At 40.3% G+C, this 14,196-nt stretch overlaps 1 protein-coding gene and 1 pseudogene across 8 annotated transcripts in view; one reads left to right on the forward strand and one right to left on the reverse strand.

Annotated features, from left to right (window-relative positions):
* Positions 1–11,607, forward strand: part of CEP78 (centrosomal protein 78) — a 33,850-nt gene extending 22,243 nt beyond the window's left edge. For 4 of the 8 annotated variants that reach the window (XM_047700050.1, XM_047700046.1, XM_047700053.1 and 1 more), the window contains 5 exons: positions 1,402–1,479; positions 3,517–3,683; positions 4,505–4,676; positions 4,999–5,046; positions 6,018–6,642. In XM_047700050.1, the coding sequence (XP_047556006.1) occupies positions 1,402–1,479; positions 3,517–3,683; positions 4,505–4,676; positions 4,999–5,046; positions 6,018–6,581 (1,029 nt within the window). In that variant the 3' untranslated portion in view covers positions 6,582–6,642. Of the gene's footprint in view, positions 1–1,401; positions 1,480–3,516; positions 3,684–4,504; positions 4,677–4,998; positions 5,047–6,017; positions 6,643–8,564; positions 9,063–10,977 lie in introns of those variants that run through there. The other 4 variants (XM_047700051.1, XM_047700052.1, XM_047700049.1 and 1 more) reach the window with 4 other exon arrangements.
* Positions 2,628–2,756, reverse strand: LOC125084199 (uncharacterized; annotated as a pseudogene).
* Positions 11,608–14,196: the final 2,589 nt, after the last annotated feature.

Raw genomic sequence — 14,196 nt, forward strand, 5'->3', positions numbered from 1 at the left:
AGTCAGGCTGTGTTCCCATCATGAGGCTCTGGGAAAGAACCTACTCCCAACTACACAGCTCACTGGCCGAACTCAGGTCCTGGAGTTGTAGGATACAGATCCTCCTTTCCGTGCTGGCTGGATGTCAGGGGACAGTCTCAACTCTTACAGGCCTCCATCCGGCCTTCCTTGCCACAACATCACACTTGACGTGTTCCAAGCCAGCCACAGAGAATCCCCCTTTGTCCCTTTTTTACTTTAGATCTTAAGGAAGACCCCAGTCCCTTTCAGTGGGCCACCTGATTAGTCACATCCACCAGAATAATCTCTTAAGATCAATTAAAGATTTGAGGAACCTTAATTACATCTGCAAAATCCCTTCACTGCAGCACTAGACTAGGATTTGATTAACTGGGAAGATTTATAGTTTAGCAGGTAGGAATCTTGGGGCTCGGGGGGGCTCTCTTAGAATTCTGCCAACCCCTGCAAGGACTTTAAGTGTCTTGTTCTTGGAAATTAAAAGGGGGTTTACCAATGTGCATTTTATTTTACGGACGTTGGTGAATAGGGAAATTACCACTTCTGTGTACAGGCATGGCACCCAACTTCCTGAGTTCAGAATGTGGTTCTACAACATAGTGTCTTAGGTGACATGGTCTTGGGTGTCCTACTCCACTTCTCTCTGCCTCTGTTTTCTCACCTGCAAAAAGACATGGAGTTAATAGTTGTTCTTTCCTTGTAGGGCTTTGATGATTAAATTAATATCCTGGAAATTCCTACTAAGGGCTTTATTATGTGCTTTAAAAGTGTTTACTTTTTAAAAAATGCATTTGAATCTGCAATAACATAATTTGGGTGGGTTAACTGTGTTAATAAGATTTCTAATTATAAAGGGACCTATTAATAAAAGTAGAATTTTCCCTTTTTGGCCTTAGTTTTTTATTTATTTCAGACTTAACTATATTATACACATATGCCTTTTATGGTGAGCTGCCACATATTTATCTTGAAAAGTATTGGATTCTAATAAATTTTTAATATGCTAATTTGATATTTTTGGTAATTAATTTCACCAGCACGGTATGATATCATAAGTAGTAGATTATAATCCTGAACTCTGGGGCACCTGGGTGGCTCAGTTGTTAAGTGTCTGCCTTTGGCTTAGGTCATGATTCCAGGGTCCTGGGATTGAGCCCCGCATCCGGCTCCCTGCTCAACAGGAAACCTGCTTCTCCCTCTCCCGCTCTTGTATTCCCTCTCTCGCTGTGTCTCTCTCAAATAAATTAAAAAAAAAAAAAATCCTGAAGTGTGAGTCTACTTGTGGCTCTGTGCCTATATCCTTGGTGAGATCTATAACTGGAAAGGCTTTTGGATATGATACTATGAATTGTTTATAATACTTACTCTATTTTTTCACACTAGGAGAAACTGGAAGAGTGCCTAAAGCAGTTGAAGGAGGAAAGAGTAATAAGATTTAAGGCTGATAAACGAGTCAGTGAGGTAAACAGTTTTTTTTCTTATACTTTTGAAAGTGTTTTGGTTTTATTTTTGTTTGATCTTAAGGCATACACATGCAATTTATAAATTCTAAAACTAATATATTGTGAATTGGTTGTACCATATGAACCTTTATATTTACTTATATTTAGGGGTCATATGATCTCTGTTCCAAAAAAATGTTTTTAAAATGGAAAAATCTTAGGGATGCCTGGGTGGCTCAGTCAGTTAGGCATTGACTCTTGATCTCAGCTCAGGTCCTGATCTCAGCGTTGTGAGTTCAAGCCCTGCACTGAGGTCACCTATTTTGGGCGTGGGGCAAATTTAAAAAGAAAAAAAAAAGTAAAAATCTTAGGGGTTTTTTTTGGTGCATGTGTGTTTTCATGATGTTAGCTTATTTTCTGTTTATGACGCTTCAGTTCAAGAAAGCACTTATGCTTGGGGGCACCTGGGTAGCTCAGTGGATTGAGCCTCTGCCTTCAGCTAAGGTCATGCTCTCAGGGTCCTGGGATCAAGCCCCACATCGGGCTCTCTGCTGAGCAGGGAGCCTGTTTCGCCCTCTCTCTGACTGCCTCTCTGCCTACTTGTGATATCTATCTTTCTCTCTGTCAAATAAACAAAATCTTTTAAGAAAAAAGAAAAGAAAGCATTTATGCTTATAAAGCATATATAGTAACATAAAAGACATTATGAAACTATTTACTGACTGAATAATTTAAATAAATACGTATAAAATATTGGAAAACTAAGAATGCAATGAAAAATAAAAATATATACTATGAGAATTACATTAGGCTACTGTGCATGGAAGCAGGACATAAGCTCAGAAGTTGTATGTAAACGTAATTGATTATTTTAAGGTGAGTTTTGGGAGGAACTTTTCCAAGTGCATACATGAGATTGACGAACATTTACTCATTCATAAAGGTTGAGCACCTGTAAGGTAAAAGCTCTGTCATGAACAAAAGAGCCTCTCTGAGAAATACTAATCAGGTTTACCTGTGGCTTTAGATGAATAGATGGTGAGGGGGAGGGGTCACATGAGGGAGGAAACATTTTCAAGAAGCCAAGGAGGATATTAGTCATTGTACAGTTAATAAGTTGGGTATGATTTAGGACTTTTAAACTTAGCCATTTAATATTTTGCTCAGTAAAGTTAATCCTTAATGTCCAGCAAAGTTGGAGTATGCTTTGCTCAAATCAGACTATTTCACTTTCTAATTTAAACTGATAAGAACAGTTACTACACTTGATCTTAGCCAAAAGGCCCGAGAAGCAATTCACTTTCTAATTTAAAGCGAACCTTAAGCAACTAATTTTTCTAATGTAAATGAGGGTCTGTTATGAATATAACCAGTTAGAAAAGTGATCTTTTAAAAGATCCTTAATAAAACATAGTTACTTTGGTTTATTTATATACCACCTAAGTGTTATATAGGAAACTTTGTTGGGTATATTTGGGTTTTGATTCTTTTTTTTTTTTTTTTAAAGGTTTTATTTATTTATTTGAAAGAGCGTGAGAGAGAGCACAAGCAGGGAGGAGAGGGAGAAGCAGGCTCCCCGCTGAGCAGAAAGCCCCATGTAGGGCTCAATCCCAGGACTCTAAGGTCAGGACCTGAGTCAAATGCAGAGCATATCCTACTGAGCAACCCAGGAGCCCCTCCACTTATGTCATTTTTTAAAAAAAGATTTTATTTATTTATTTGACAGAGATCACAGGTAGGCAGAGAGGCCGGGGTGGGGGGGGGGAGCAGGCTCCCTGCTGAGCAGAGAGCCCGATTCCGGCTCTATCCCAGGACCCTGGAATCATGACCTGAGCCAAAGGCAGAGGGAAGGCAGAGGCTTTAACCCACTGAGCCACCTAGGCAGCCCCTTTGGGTTTTGATTCTTTAGTGATGTAGTCACTGTCTTTATAGGCAGAAATAGTAATTACAAATTAATTACATTTGAACTGTTTTATTTTAGTTTTATTGCTTAAAAGCTTTTTTTTTAGGACAATGGAAGAAAATCATGTCAGACATTTTCAATTTTCTTTTGTAGCTGGAACATGAAAATGCCCAGTTAAGAAATATAAACTTCTCTTTGTCTGAAGCCCTGCATGCACAGTCCTTGACAAGCATGATCCTGGATGATGAAGGTGTTTTGGGCAGCATTGAGAATTCTTTTCAGAAGTTCCATGCTTTCTTGGACCTCCTTAAAGATGCCGGGTTAGTTAATTTCTCTCCGTGGCATGATTCTCTTTTCATCTATAATATGGTTTACTGAGAAATGTGAGCAATTTTCATTGCTTCCATAGTTGTCTTGAGTAATATAGGGTGTCTTTTAAGTGAGGAATTAAAAGAAATGCAAAATGGTAAACCTGCTTTGGTAGAGGAGAGACCCCATTATAAAATAATAACCTGTTGATAAGATAATTTGTAGGTATAGTTTTGGGGAAAGACTACATGAAGATAATTTTACTTGAAAATATTCCAGAATGCATCAGAATTTCCTTCCCTTTTATTTATCTTCCTTGTAAAATATGTTTGAATTACAGTGGTTTTTGTCCTACACACAAAAATTATTATTAATCTGCAGGGCACATATAGATACAGATCAGTCATTCTCAACCAGGAACAATTTTGCTAAAGGAAGATACTGAAAGAACTGGAGATTGAAATTGATGGAGTGATGTTTTGTGGGTGAAGGGGTTGGTGTTGGGAAGGAAGGAATGGACACGTTCTTGGAAACTGGAGGAAAGGTAGTCAGGAAGTGGGGGTGAGGTGAGAGGTGATACACTGGGTGCTTACTAGAAGCTGAAGGGCTGAAATGGAGTAAGAAATCAGCTGGTGGTTGAGATGTGGTTTCAAAGGCTGTGTGAGCTGATGTGGTCCCAAAGCATGAATCTAGAAGGGCTCAGAATTTGGGAGAGAATAGGGGCTTGTATCTGGAGTAGGGTATTTCATGATTATAGGTACAGGGAAATTAAAGCTGCTTGCATGGAATTATAATAACCTTTGCTTCTTACTCCTTCCCTCCTCCTGTCCAGGCTTGGGCAGTTTGCCACAATGGCTGGTATAGATCAGTCAGATTTTCATTTACTGGGTCGTCCCCAGATGAATTCTACTCTTAGTAGTCTGCCTAAGGAAGAAAAGAAGGCACTTGAAGAAGAAAAACCAGAATCAAAGCAGAACCCTCTAGGACAAATGCAAAATATCCAAGTAAGTGGATAGAAAAGAACATAATGATTCTACCGGTGATTAGCCAAAAGGGAATTACCAAGTCAGAGAGAAAATAATGATGCTCTGTCCCTATTTAACTCACATACTTGGGAGGAGCCTTTTGGGGGTCCTTTCCAGATGTGAAATTAGTAAGTTTGGACCCATTTCATAATACCGTGTAGTTACAAATAAGAAAGATAGGTCTTTTGCAAATGTATGATATAAAGCAAACTATCCTCAGTGAAGAAAGAAATGAAACACTCGAGAAAACATTCCAAATTTTAAATTGTGTAAATGTCTATTCTATTCATATTTCATCTAGGTTTCTATTTGTATGCAGTCAGCTTACAATGAAGGAACACTAATGAAGGTACAAGTACTGATACGGATAATCTTCTCTACTTAGTAATCCAGACATAACTAATAGTGTATTATAGGGAGCCTCCCAGTTAGGGAAGCGAGAGCGGACAACCCATCTGCTTTTCTCCCGGCCTTCCTTGGAGCCTTCCCTTCATCTTCCATCTCAACCAGCCTTAGACAGGCTTGGGAACTGACAGCTTGAGAATAGTCTCATCACAAATTGGATACTCCTTACGTGTTCCTGGAGGATAGAAAAGAAACTAATTTTCTTAGGGAATGGGGCTTTATTATTATTATTTTTTAAGATTTTATTTATTTATTTGACCGAGAGAGAGATTGCAAGTAGGCAGAGAGGCAGGCAGAGGGTGGGGGAAGCAGGCTCCCTGCTGAGCAGAGAGTGCGATGCGGGGCTCGATCCCAGGACCCTGGGTTCATAACGTAAGCCGGAAGGCAGAGGCTTAACCCACTGAGCCACCCCGGTGCCCCGGACTTTATTATTTTTAATGAGGGAAAGGGAAGTGAGCAATAATCATCCCAGACACAAAGTCTGAAAACGTAGTAGTCATTGCCTTGGGTATAGCAAAGTTAAGTTGGAAATCAACTGGCAAGATAGAATTAGAAAAAAACTGGGTCTAAAATCTTCTGACTAACCAATGACTGTCTTTTTTTTTTTTTTTAAGATTTTATTTATTTATTTGACAGAGATCACAACTAGGCAGAGAGGCAGGCAGAGAGAGAGGGGGGAGCAGGCTTCTTGCTGAGCAGAGAGCCCAATGTGGGACTTGATTCCAGGATCCTGGGATCATGACCTGAGCCGAAGGCAGAGGCTTTAACCCACTGAGCCACCCAGGCACCCCCAATCAACGACTATCTTAATAATACGATCACAGAGTAGCATTGAGGTTATGGACTCAACTTTTTAATGGTTGACTTTGTTCATCACTGAATTTTTGTTTTGTCATCTTTTGTTTTTCTCTCCAGTTTCAGAAAATTACAGGTGATGCTAGAATTCCTTTGCCTCTCGACTCCTTCCGTGTGCCCGTTTCCACGCAGGAGCCCTTAGAAACTTCTAGAGACAACCTGGAAGTCCCAGTCAATGAACAGCAGCAGGACTCTATCAAAGAATTCATTGCTAGAACATGTTCTCCTTCAGCAGATTTGATGTCTGGAACTGGAAGCCAAAGAAAAGAAGATGAATTGTCTAGAAATAACAGATCTTCTTCAGAGAAAATGACCAAAACAGGTGAATATACCAAAAAATATTGTGCTAAAAAACAGCCCAGAAAGGATCTGCATTCTTGCTCTGACTCACCTGTAAATCGGAATAGTAAAGGAATCGGACAAAATGATTCTTTGGTTAATGAACCAGTTAAGAGTGAGTCTTTGAAAAAACATGTTTCTGGCAAGAAAGAAAGTAGAATAGTGACTCTTTCATCCAAGACGACTAAAAGTAAACTCAATCTGTTAGAACACTCTGAAAGTGATACTCTTGGATCTGATTTTGAATTTCAAGAAAGCATCCATACTGTATCACACCTGACATAGATCTAAGTCTTTTAAAATTATGTTTTTGCCTTCAAATTTTAATAAATTTCTTATGTTTTCATTGTGGCATATGGTATTTTAAAATATAGCACTGGAAGACGTTAGAGAGACCCGTTAGAGAATGGAAAGATTCATTCTTTTTATTGCAATGAAACTTTGGGGTATGTTTTCTTTTTGACACTCTCCAACTTTCATTCAACAAGTATTTCCTGTGAGCCTAATGTGTATGATACTATTCCAGGTGCTATTGCTTTCAGCAATGAACAAAACAAAACCTTTACATTCATGGAATTAATATCCTGTGGAGGGAGGAAAAAAAATATGGAAGCAGGATAAGGGCCCTAGAAAAGACAGGGTAATAAATTGGGGAGTTTTAACATTTGGGTAAAAGTGGAAATACTATAAATCATGGGCCAGAAGCCCCTGGCATATCCTAATTCATAATAACCGGCAGAGCAAACATTTACCAAAGTACTTAGCCCTATTTCTGGATTACAGCAACTATATAAGGCAAGGAACCATTATTGGGCCCATTTTATAGATGTGGAGGCTGAGGAGACAGGTTGTGTATGTTGCCCAAAATTACAGAGCTTTAAATAAGTGGTAGAGCTGGGATTTGAACCAGAACCCATGTTGTGCTCTTAATCCCTTTGTTGTCCTGTGACCTTGTTAAGAGAGGAAGGGCTTGGGTGCCTGGGTGGCTCAGTGGGTTAAGTCTCTGCCTTCGGCTCAGGTTGTGATCTCAGGGTCCTGGGATCACGCCCCAAATTGGGCTCTCTGCTCAGCAGGGAGCTTGCTTCCCTCTCTCCCTCTCTCTCTCTGCCTACTTGTGATCTCCGTTTGTCAAATAAATAAATAAAATCTTTAAAAAAAAAAAAAAAAAGAGAGAGAGAGAGAGAAGAAGGGCTTGAGGAAGTCATGGAGAGAAAAGCCAGTGAGCACTGCAAGTGCAGAGCAGGGCTATCAGAAAGTATGCCTGACCCTCCCCCATCAAGGTCAGGTACTTAAAGGCAGAATATGTAAAGAACATATAAATGTACATCTCAGGACCAAATTATGCCTCCCTATGTAGAACATGCATAGGTAAGTCCGGAGTTCAACCAGACTGTGACTTGACAGGTAAAATCAGAGAAAAGCTGGTGTGTCCCGATTTCTTCTAGAAGGCCCTGCCTGATTGTTATCAAAGGACCACTGCACTACTGTTGAGTTCATGGATCATGGATTGAGTGCTGTGAGAGTAAAACAATAAAGAAAGATAATAGCCCTTAACCAGTAGGTAGCATGAGAATAGGAGACGCACAAGCAGAGATCACATTCTCTAATGGGACCACTTAGGGAATGTAGCCCGTGTTTGGGGAAGAAGAGAGAACTGGGGCCAAGAAAGGTCATTTAAAGAGCTCACATCTAAGCTAAGTCTTGAAGGACTAGTTGGAAACAGGTGAGTAAGGGGAGGAAGGGAAAGAATCCTCAAGGTGGAGGGAACAGCATAAGCGGAAGTATAGAGCCAAAGGTATGAGAGGGATGTGTTTGGGGAAGGCTGGATACGGATTTCAGAGTTGGTGGGATGTCTTCAGACAGTGGTAGCAAGGAGACTGCCAGCAGGCCTTACAAGCCATGTTGCACAGAGCTGGTTCTTTCTCCTCAGAAAATAGCTAATAAAAGGGCTGAAGAATGGAAATGACATGTGGAGGATTGCATGTTAGATCATGAATGATCAGAAATGATGCCACACTCTTGTGAGGAGCATCGTTTTTTAATTTTCAAATAAAAATTAAAGACTTCCCCCCCCCCCCCGTCCTTACTGAAAGGGTTCCATGGACAAAAGTAAGAGAAACCCTGACTTAAAGTTAAGCGGGTTTCTTTACTGTATGACTTCTCAGGGCTACTGCAAGCTAACGGTCATTCTGAATTTCTAAGGCAGGCATAGGCTACACAGCCCTTCTCAAATATATTTGATTATAGAATCCCTTTTTTTTAATTCAGAGAGTGTGCGTGCACAGATGGGGGTGGTGAGGGATAGACGGAGAGAGCATCTTAAGCAGACTCTGCGCTGAGCACTGGGTCGGACACAGGGCTCGATCTCACAACCCTGAGATCATGACCTGAGCTGAAATCAAGAGCTGGACACTTAACTGACTGAGCCACCCAAGCGCCCCTAGAATCCTTTTTTAAAAGGGGTGTCTAACAACTAGATCCACCAAACAAGAGTTTGGTAACTTCTGACTTAGGCAATAACAAGAGGAAAAGGGGTCTGAAGATATCAAAGGAAGAAATAAGTTTGAATTTTATTTAGGAAATAAAATAAGCAAGACTTGCTTGTGGGAAGTAAGGAGGTGGTAGGAGGCAGAGGCTGGACTCCTATTTATGTGGCTGAGGTCGGGGATGGTATCATGGAGGTTGGATAGAGGGAGTAAGAACTGTATTGGGCGGGGGGGCACCTGGGTAACTCAGTTGGTTATGTGTGCCTTCAGCTCGGGTCATGATCCCAGGGTCCTGGAATCAAGTTCTATGTCAGGTTCCCTGCTTGGCGGGGAGCCTACTTCTCCCTCTGCCTCTCCACCACTCATTCTCTCTCTCTTTCTCTCTCAAATAAATAAAATAAATAAAATCTTTAAAAAAAGAAAACTGCATTAGGGAGAAGAGTTAAGGTTTGGACAGGTTGAATTTTAAAGCATCTTCAGGGGTGCCTGGGTGGCTCAGTGGGGTTAAGCCACTGCCTTCCGCCCAGATCATGATCTTAGGGTCCTGGGATCAAGCCCCGCATCAGGCTCTCTGCTCTGCAGGGAGCCCGCTTCCTCCTCTCCCTCTCTCTGCCTGCCTCTCTGCCTACTTGTGATCTGTCAAATAAATAAATAAAATCTTTGAAAAAAAAAAAGTTTAAGTCAGAAGCAGAGAAAGGATTTTGAGGAGAGCAGTAATAGCATTTCAAGAAGGAGGAAATAGGTAATAGTGTCATGCTGCAGAGAATGTGTTTGGCTTTGGCAGTTAGGTTCCTGGTGACCTTGGAGGGAGTCATTCAGTGAAGTGGTAGACAAGTAGCCAGATTGAGACAAGTTGAGGGGACAGGGCCACCCTGAGGGGACACTGAAGAGTGGGTATAGACTACTCTTTGAAGGAGTCTGGATGAAAAGAGGAAGCGATGAGTTCAAAAAGAATTTTTTTAGACTGAGAGTGACTTAAGTGTTTATAGATCGAAAGGAACGAACTTGTCAAAGATAGTGAAGATGCTGAGGAGTGAAAGGCTCACCCGGGGGGCAGGAGCCAGGGAGGCGGGAGCATGAGATGCGTTAATGCTGTTAGGACCGGAAGAAAGAGATGTGAACCGGTGTGGATGTAGATTACTTGAGTGCTCAGTGAATTTGAGGCGGCTCACCTCCATGCATGCAGTGCAAAATGGTGAGATAAGTAACTTAGGGAACTGGGAAAATGGAAATATGGTAAGGAAAAAACAGGGATACAGTTCACATTGCAAAATATGTTAAGAATGACTTGTACTCTTCAAGTGGGATGAATTCTGGCAAGTTTGGGGTGAAACAGCATTAGGAAGAAGTAGAAGTTAAGTGAGTTTATGCTGATAACCTCAGTTTTCTTTTACCACAGTTTTTTAAAGACCTACAAGTACAAAATTACAGTTTTAAAATTGTTGCATCGTTTATGTGACTTTTTAAAAAATCATTTGAAATGATTTCATTAAGAATCATCGGGGTGCCTGGGTGGCTCAGTCAGATAAGTGTCTGCCTTCAGCTCAGGTCAGGATCTCAAGGTCCTGGGATGAGTCCCCTGTCAGGTTCCCTGTTTGTCTGCCCCTCCCCCTGCTTATGCACCTGCACAGGTACTCGCTCTCTCTCTCTCAAATAAATAAATCTTTAAAAAAAAAAAAAATAATCAATGTGGATATTTTGTCATTTAAAGTGAGGGTTTTAGAAGTTTGGTGTTAAACTTCTAATACTACACCTGAAGCAATGTCACTTCACTGAAATACAGTATTTTCATCTGGGTTAGAGGAAGTTACAAGCCTGTACGTTTACTGAGAAGTTACTGTGTACCTTTGCTGAGTGATTACCAGAGTATGTGCAGCCTATGCAAAGAGGAGTTTTTTGACGTTTTTAAAACTGTCAGATGTGATATTGTAGCAAAGAGTTTGTACTCCTCCCTTAAATTCACACATAATTACAAAGGGTCATAATTACTATTGCAATAATTACTTTTCCATTCCTGTCCAGTACTGTGTCCATGAAGAAGTCTTATTTCAAATGGATAATCCCTAATCTCAAGATTTTCAGAGGATCAGCAAGATAGGCGATGACATTTTTTTTTTAAAGATTCTGATTATAAACTATATGCTGGAGCCTATCACTTAACAGAGATGACTGAACACATTCTTTTACTCTTCCAGAATCTCACTGAAATGACTGGAGAAATATTAAAAATAGATTAATAGCAGAGTTGGAAAACCAGAAAATGAACAGTGGAATTACTAGAAGATAAAAAATAGATTATCAAAGGATCAGTTAATTAAAGAGTGAAACGGTTCAGCTATTCCTCGCACCTCTGAAGCACCTAATTCTGGACTTTAACACCAGGCTAAGGCTCAGAAAGGCTCCTACCTACTTTGAGGTAGGAGTTCTAATGCAGAACACACTGGGATCAGAGAAGAAGGGTGTTATCCAGATGACTCCAAGTAGGAACTGAAGATGTGCTGTCACCCATTCACTCTGGCTGTGGGGACCAGCCACTCCCTTTCAAATCACCAGAGTGCCATGATCAACATTTGTGTTTGCTGAAAGTGAAACAATTATTTGGCTGAGGAAAAGCACTTCAAACTATAATCTTAGGTCCGCATCTATAAATATGCCAAAAATCAGGAAGAAAACCAGTATTGTAAAAGGAAAGAGCAAATTAAAACAAATTAACCTGTTCAAGAAAGTAATTAGTAGAAGAAACAGAAGAAATTTAAAAATGATTATGATTAAGTTCTTCAGAGAGTCATAAGGATATTGTATCCATAAGGAATAAGATGCTAGGACAAAGAAATATTTAATTTCTAGAAATTAAAAATATGCTTATGAAAAACCACTCAGAAGATGGGCTAGATCGCAGAATGGGTTCAGCTGAAGCTTAAATTCATGAAATGGAATATTTGAGAGATCCCCCCAATATGCTCTGAAAAGGGATGAAAGGTAAATATTATGAAAGAAAGGTACAAGTCCTCCACAAACTCAGATGTATAGTAATTACACAAGTAGTAAGCAACTGGCATATAATAAGCACACAAATACTTGGGGAATTAATGAGAAGACACAAGATTTCAGCATTAGACTTCTTACTCAACAACTAAAAGAAATTTTTCTCTAAGAATTACTAAGCAAACTGAACAGTGAATCTGTGACAAGATTTTATTTTATTTTTTTTTAAAGATTTTATTTATTTATTTAACAGAGATCACAAGTATGCAGAGAGGTAGGCAGAGACAGAGAGGAGGAAACAGGCTCCCAGCTGAGCAGAGAGCCCGATGTGGGGCTCTTTGATCCCAGGACCCTGAGATCATGACCTGAGCTGAGGGCAGAGGCTTAACCCACTCAGCCACCCAGGCATCCCCATGATAAGATTTTAAATCAAAGCAACTGGTGATGCCATGGGACCTGCTGTTCCCCTCTGTAATCATGAGATATCTATAATCAGAAAAGTCTGAATGAATATTATTGCCTATGGGAAAAAAAAGTGAGCTCCATATCACCCTTAACCTGGGAGCTAGCTGATGAAGCATCCCTATTTAGAATGTTGCTGGTTGTAATACCCAAGGAAAAAGAAAGTGAGGCAACATTCACTGACTTACAACTTCTGCACACATGCCACTTGTCACACTTCATTAGCCAAAGAGTGTCACATGGCCGTGCCTGAGTTCAGAGCAGGGAAGCAGAATGCAGACTTAGTGTGTGCCAAGACAAGGAGAGAGAAGCGAATACATGTCAACAACTTTCATAGCTACCAACTACCAAGAATGGGGAGTGGAATTTAAAAATCTAAGAGAAGTCAAGAAAGAGAAAAGCAACAAGTTATATAGGGAAAAAAAAAAAGGAGAGGACCAAATGCTTTTCTCACAATAAGTGTGAGTAGGCTCAGATTCCTTAGACTTGAGTAAAAACACAAAATCCAACTATGCACTATTTACAAAAAGCAAATCTAAATTATCATGATTATAAAGAAACAGACAAAGGCATGCCAGGTAGATGCTAACAAAAGTGGATGTGGCTTTGTTGACTTCTGGCTAAATAGAATAAATAGAATCCAAAATGAAAACCATTAAAGGAGACAAAGAAAAAAGCATTTCTTTATCTTTCTTTTTTTTAGATTTTATTTATTTATTTGACACAGACAGCAAGAGAGGGAGCACAAGCAAGGGGAGCGGGAGAGGGAGAAGCAGGCTCCCCGCCAAGCAGGGAGCCCGACATGGGACTCGATCCCGGGACTCTGGGATTGTGACCTGAGCTGAAGGCAGATGCCTAACGTATGAGCCACCCAGGTGCCCAAAGCATTTCTTTTTGACTAGTAAAAAGTATAATTTGCTGAAAGATTTTTCTTAACATTATTTTTTTAAAAGATTTTAGATTGAGAGTACAAGCAGGGTTGAGGGGCAGAGGGAGACGGAGAAGCAGACTCCCTGATGAGCAGGGAACCCGATATGAAGCTTAATCCCAAGAACCCCAGACCATGACCCAGGCCAAAGGCAGATGCTTAACCAACTGAGTCACCCAGGCAACCCTTGCTGAAAGATTTTTTAAAATACATCTGCAACCTAAAAACTCAGTTTCAATATTTACAGAGTGAAAACTTTAGAAGTGTAAGGAAAAATGAACAAACCAGTTATGAGAGAGGATTTAACACATCTCTCCAAAAACAGTAGGTCTTCCACTACACACTTATCAGAATGGCTAAAATAAAAAAAAATATGGTACAAGGATGCAGAGCAATGAGAATTCTCATAGATTGCTGGTAGAAATGCAAAATAAGGTGTCCACTCAAATCAGACTGGTAGTCTCTAAACATTAAGCATACCATATGACGCCACCATCACTCCTGGGTGTGCACTCTAAATAGATGAAAACTCGTGTTCACATAAAAACCTGTGCATGAATGTTTATAGCAGCTCCACTCATAATCACCAAAATGTCTTCCAACAGGCGAGTGAATAAGCAAATGATAGTGTATCCACATGTGCAATAAAAAGGAATGAATTATGTATATAACAGTTTGGATGGATCTCAAAGTCCTATGCTAAGAAAAAGAAGACCAAAAGTTACATACTCCATGATTTCATGTATTTGACATTCTTGAAAAAGCAAAACTATAGTGATAGAGGATAGATCTGTGGTTGTCAAGTGTGGGGGGGAGGGGGGGTGATTTGATTACAAAGAGGCTGTGCAGAGGTGTACCCTTCAGTGATGAACTTCTGGATTATGATTGTGATTATGATTGTGGTGGTGGTAATACAAACCCATACATAGGTCAAAAATCATGGAACTGGGGGCTCAGTGGGTTGGGCCTCTGGTTTCAGCTCATGTCATGATCTTGGGGTCCTGGGATGGAGCCCCAAATAGGGCTCTCTAACTCAGCA

The sequence above is a fragment of the Lutra lutra genome, chromosome 13 (genome assembly GCF_902655055.1).
Source record: "Lutra lutra chromosome 13, mLutLut1.2, whole genome shotgun sequence".
Classification (NCBI taxonomy): domain Eukaryota; kingdom Metazoa; phylum Chordata; class Mammalia; order Carnivora; family Mustelidae; genus Lutra; species Lutra lutra.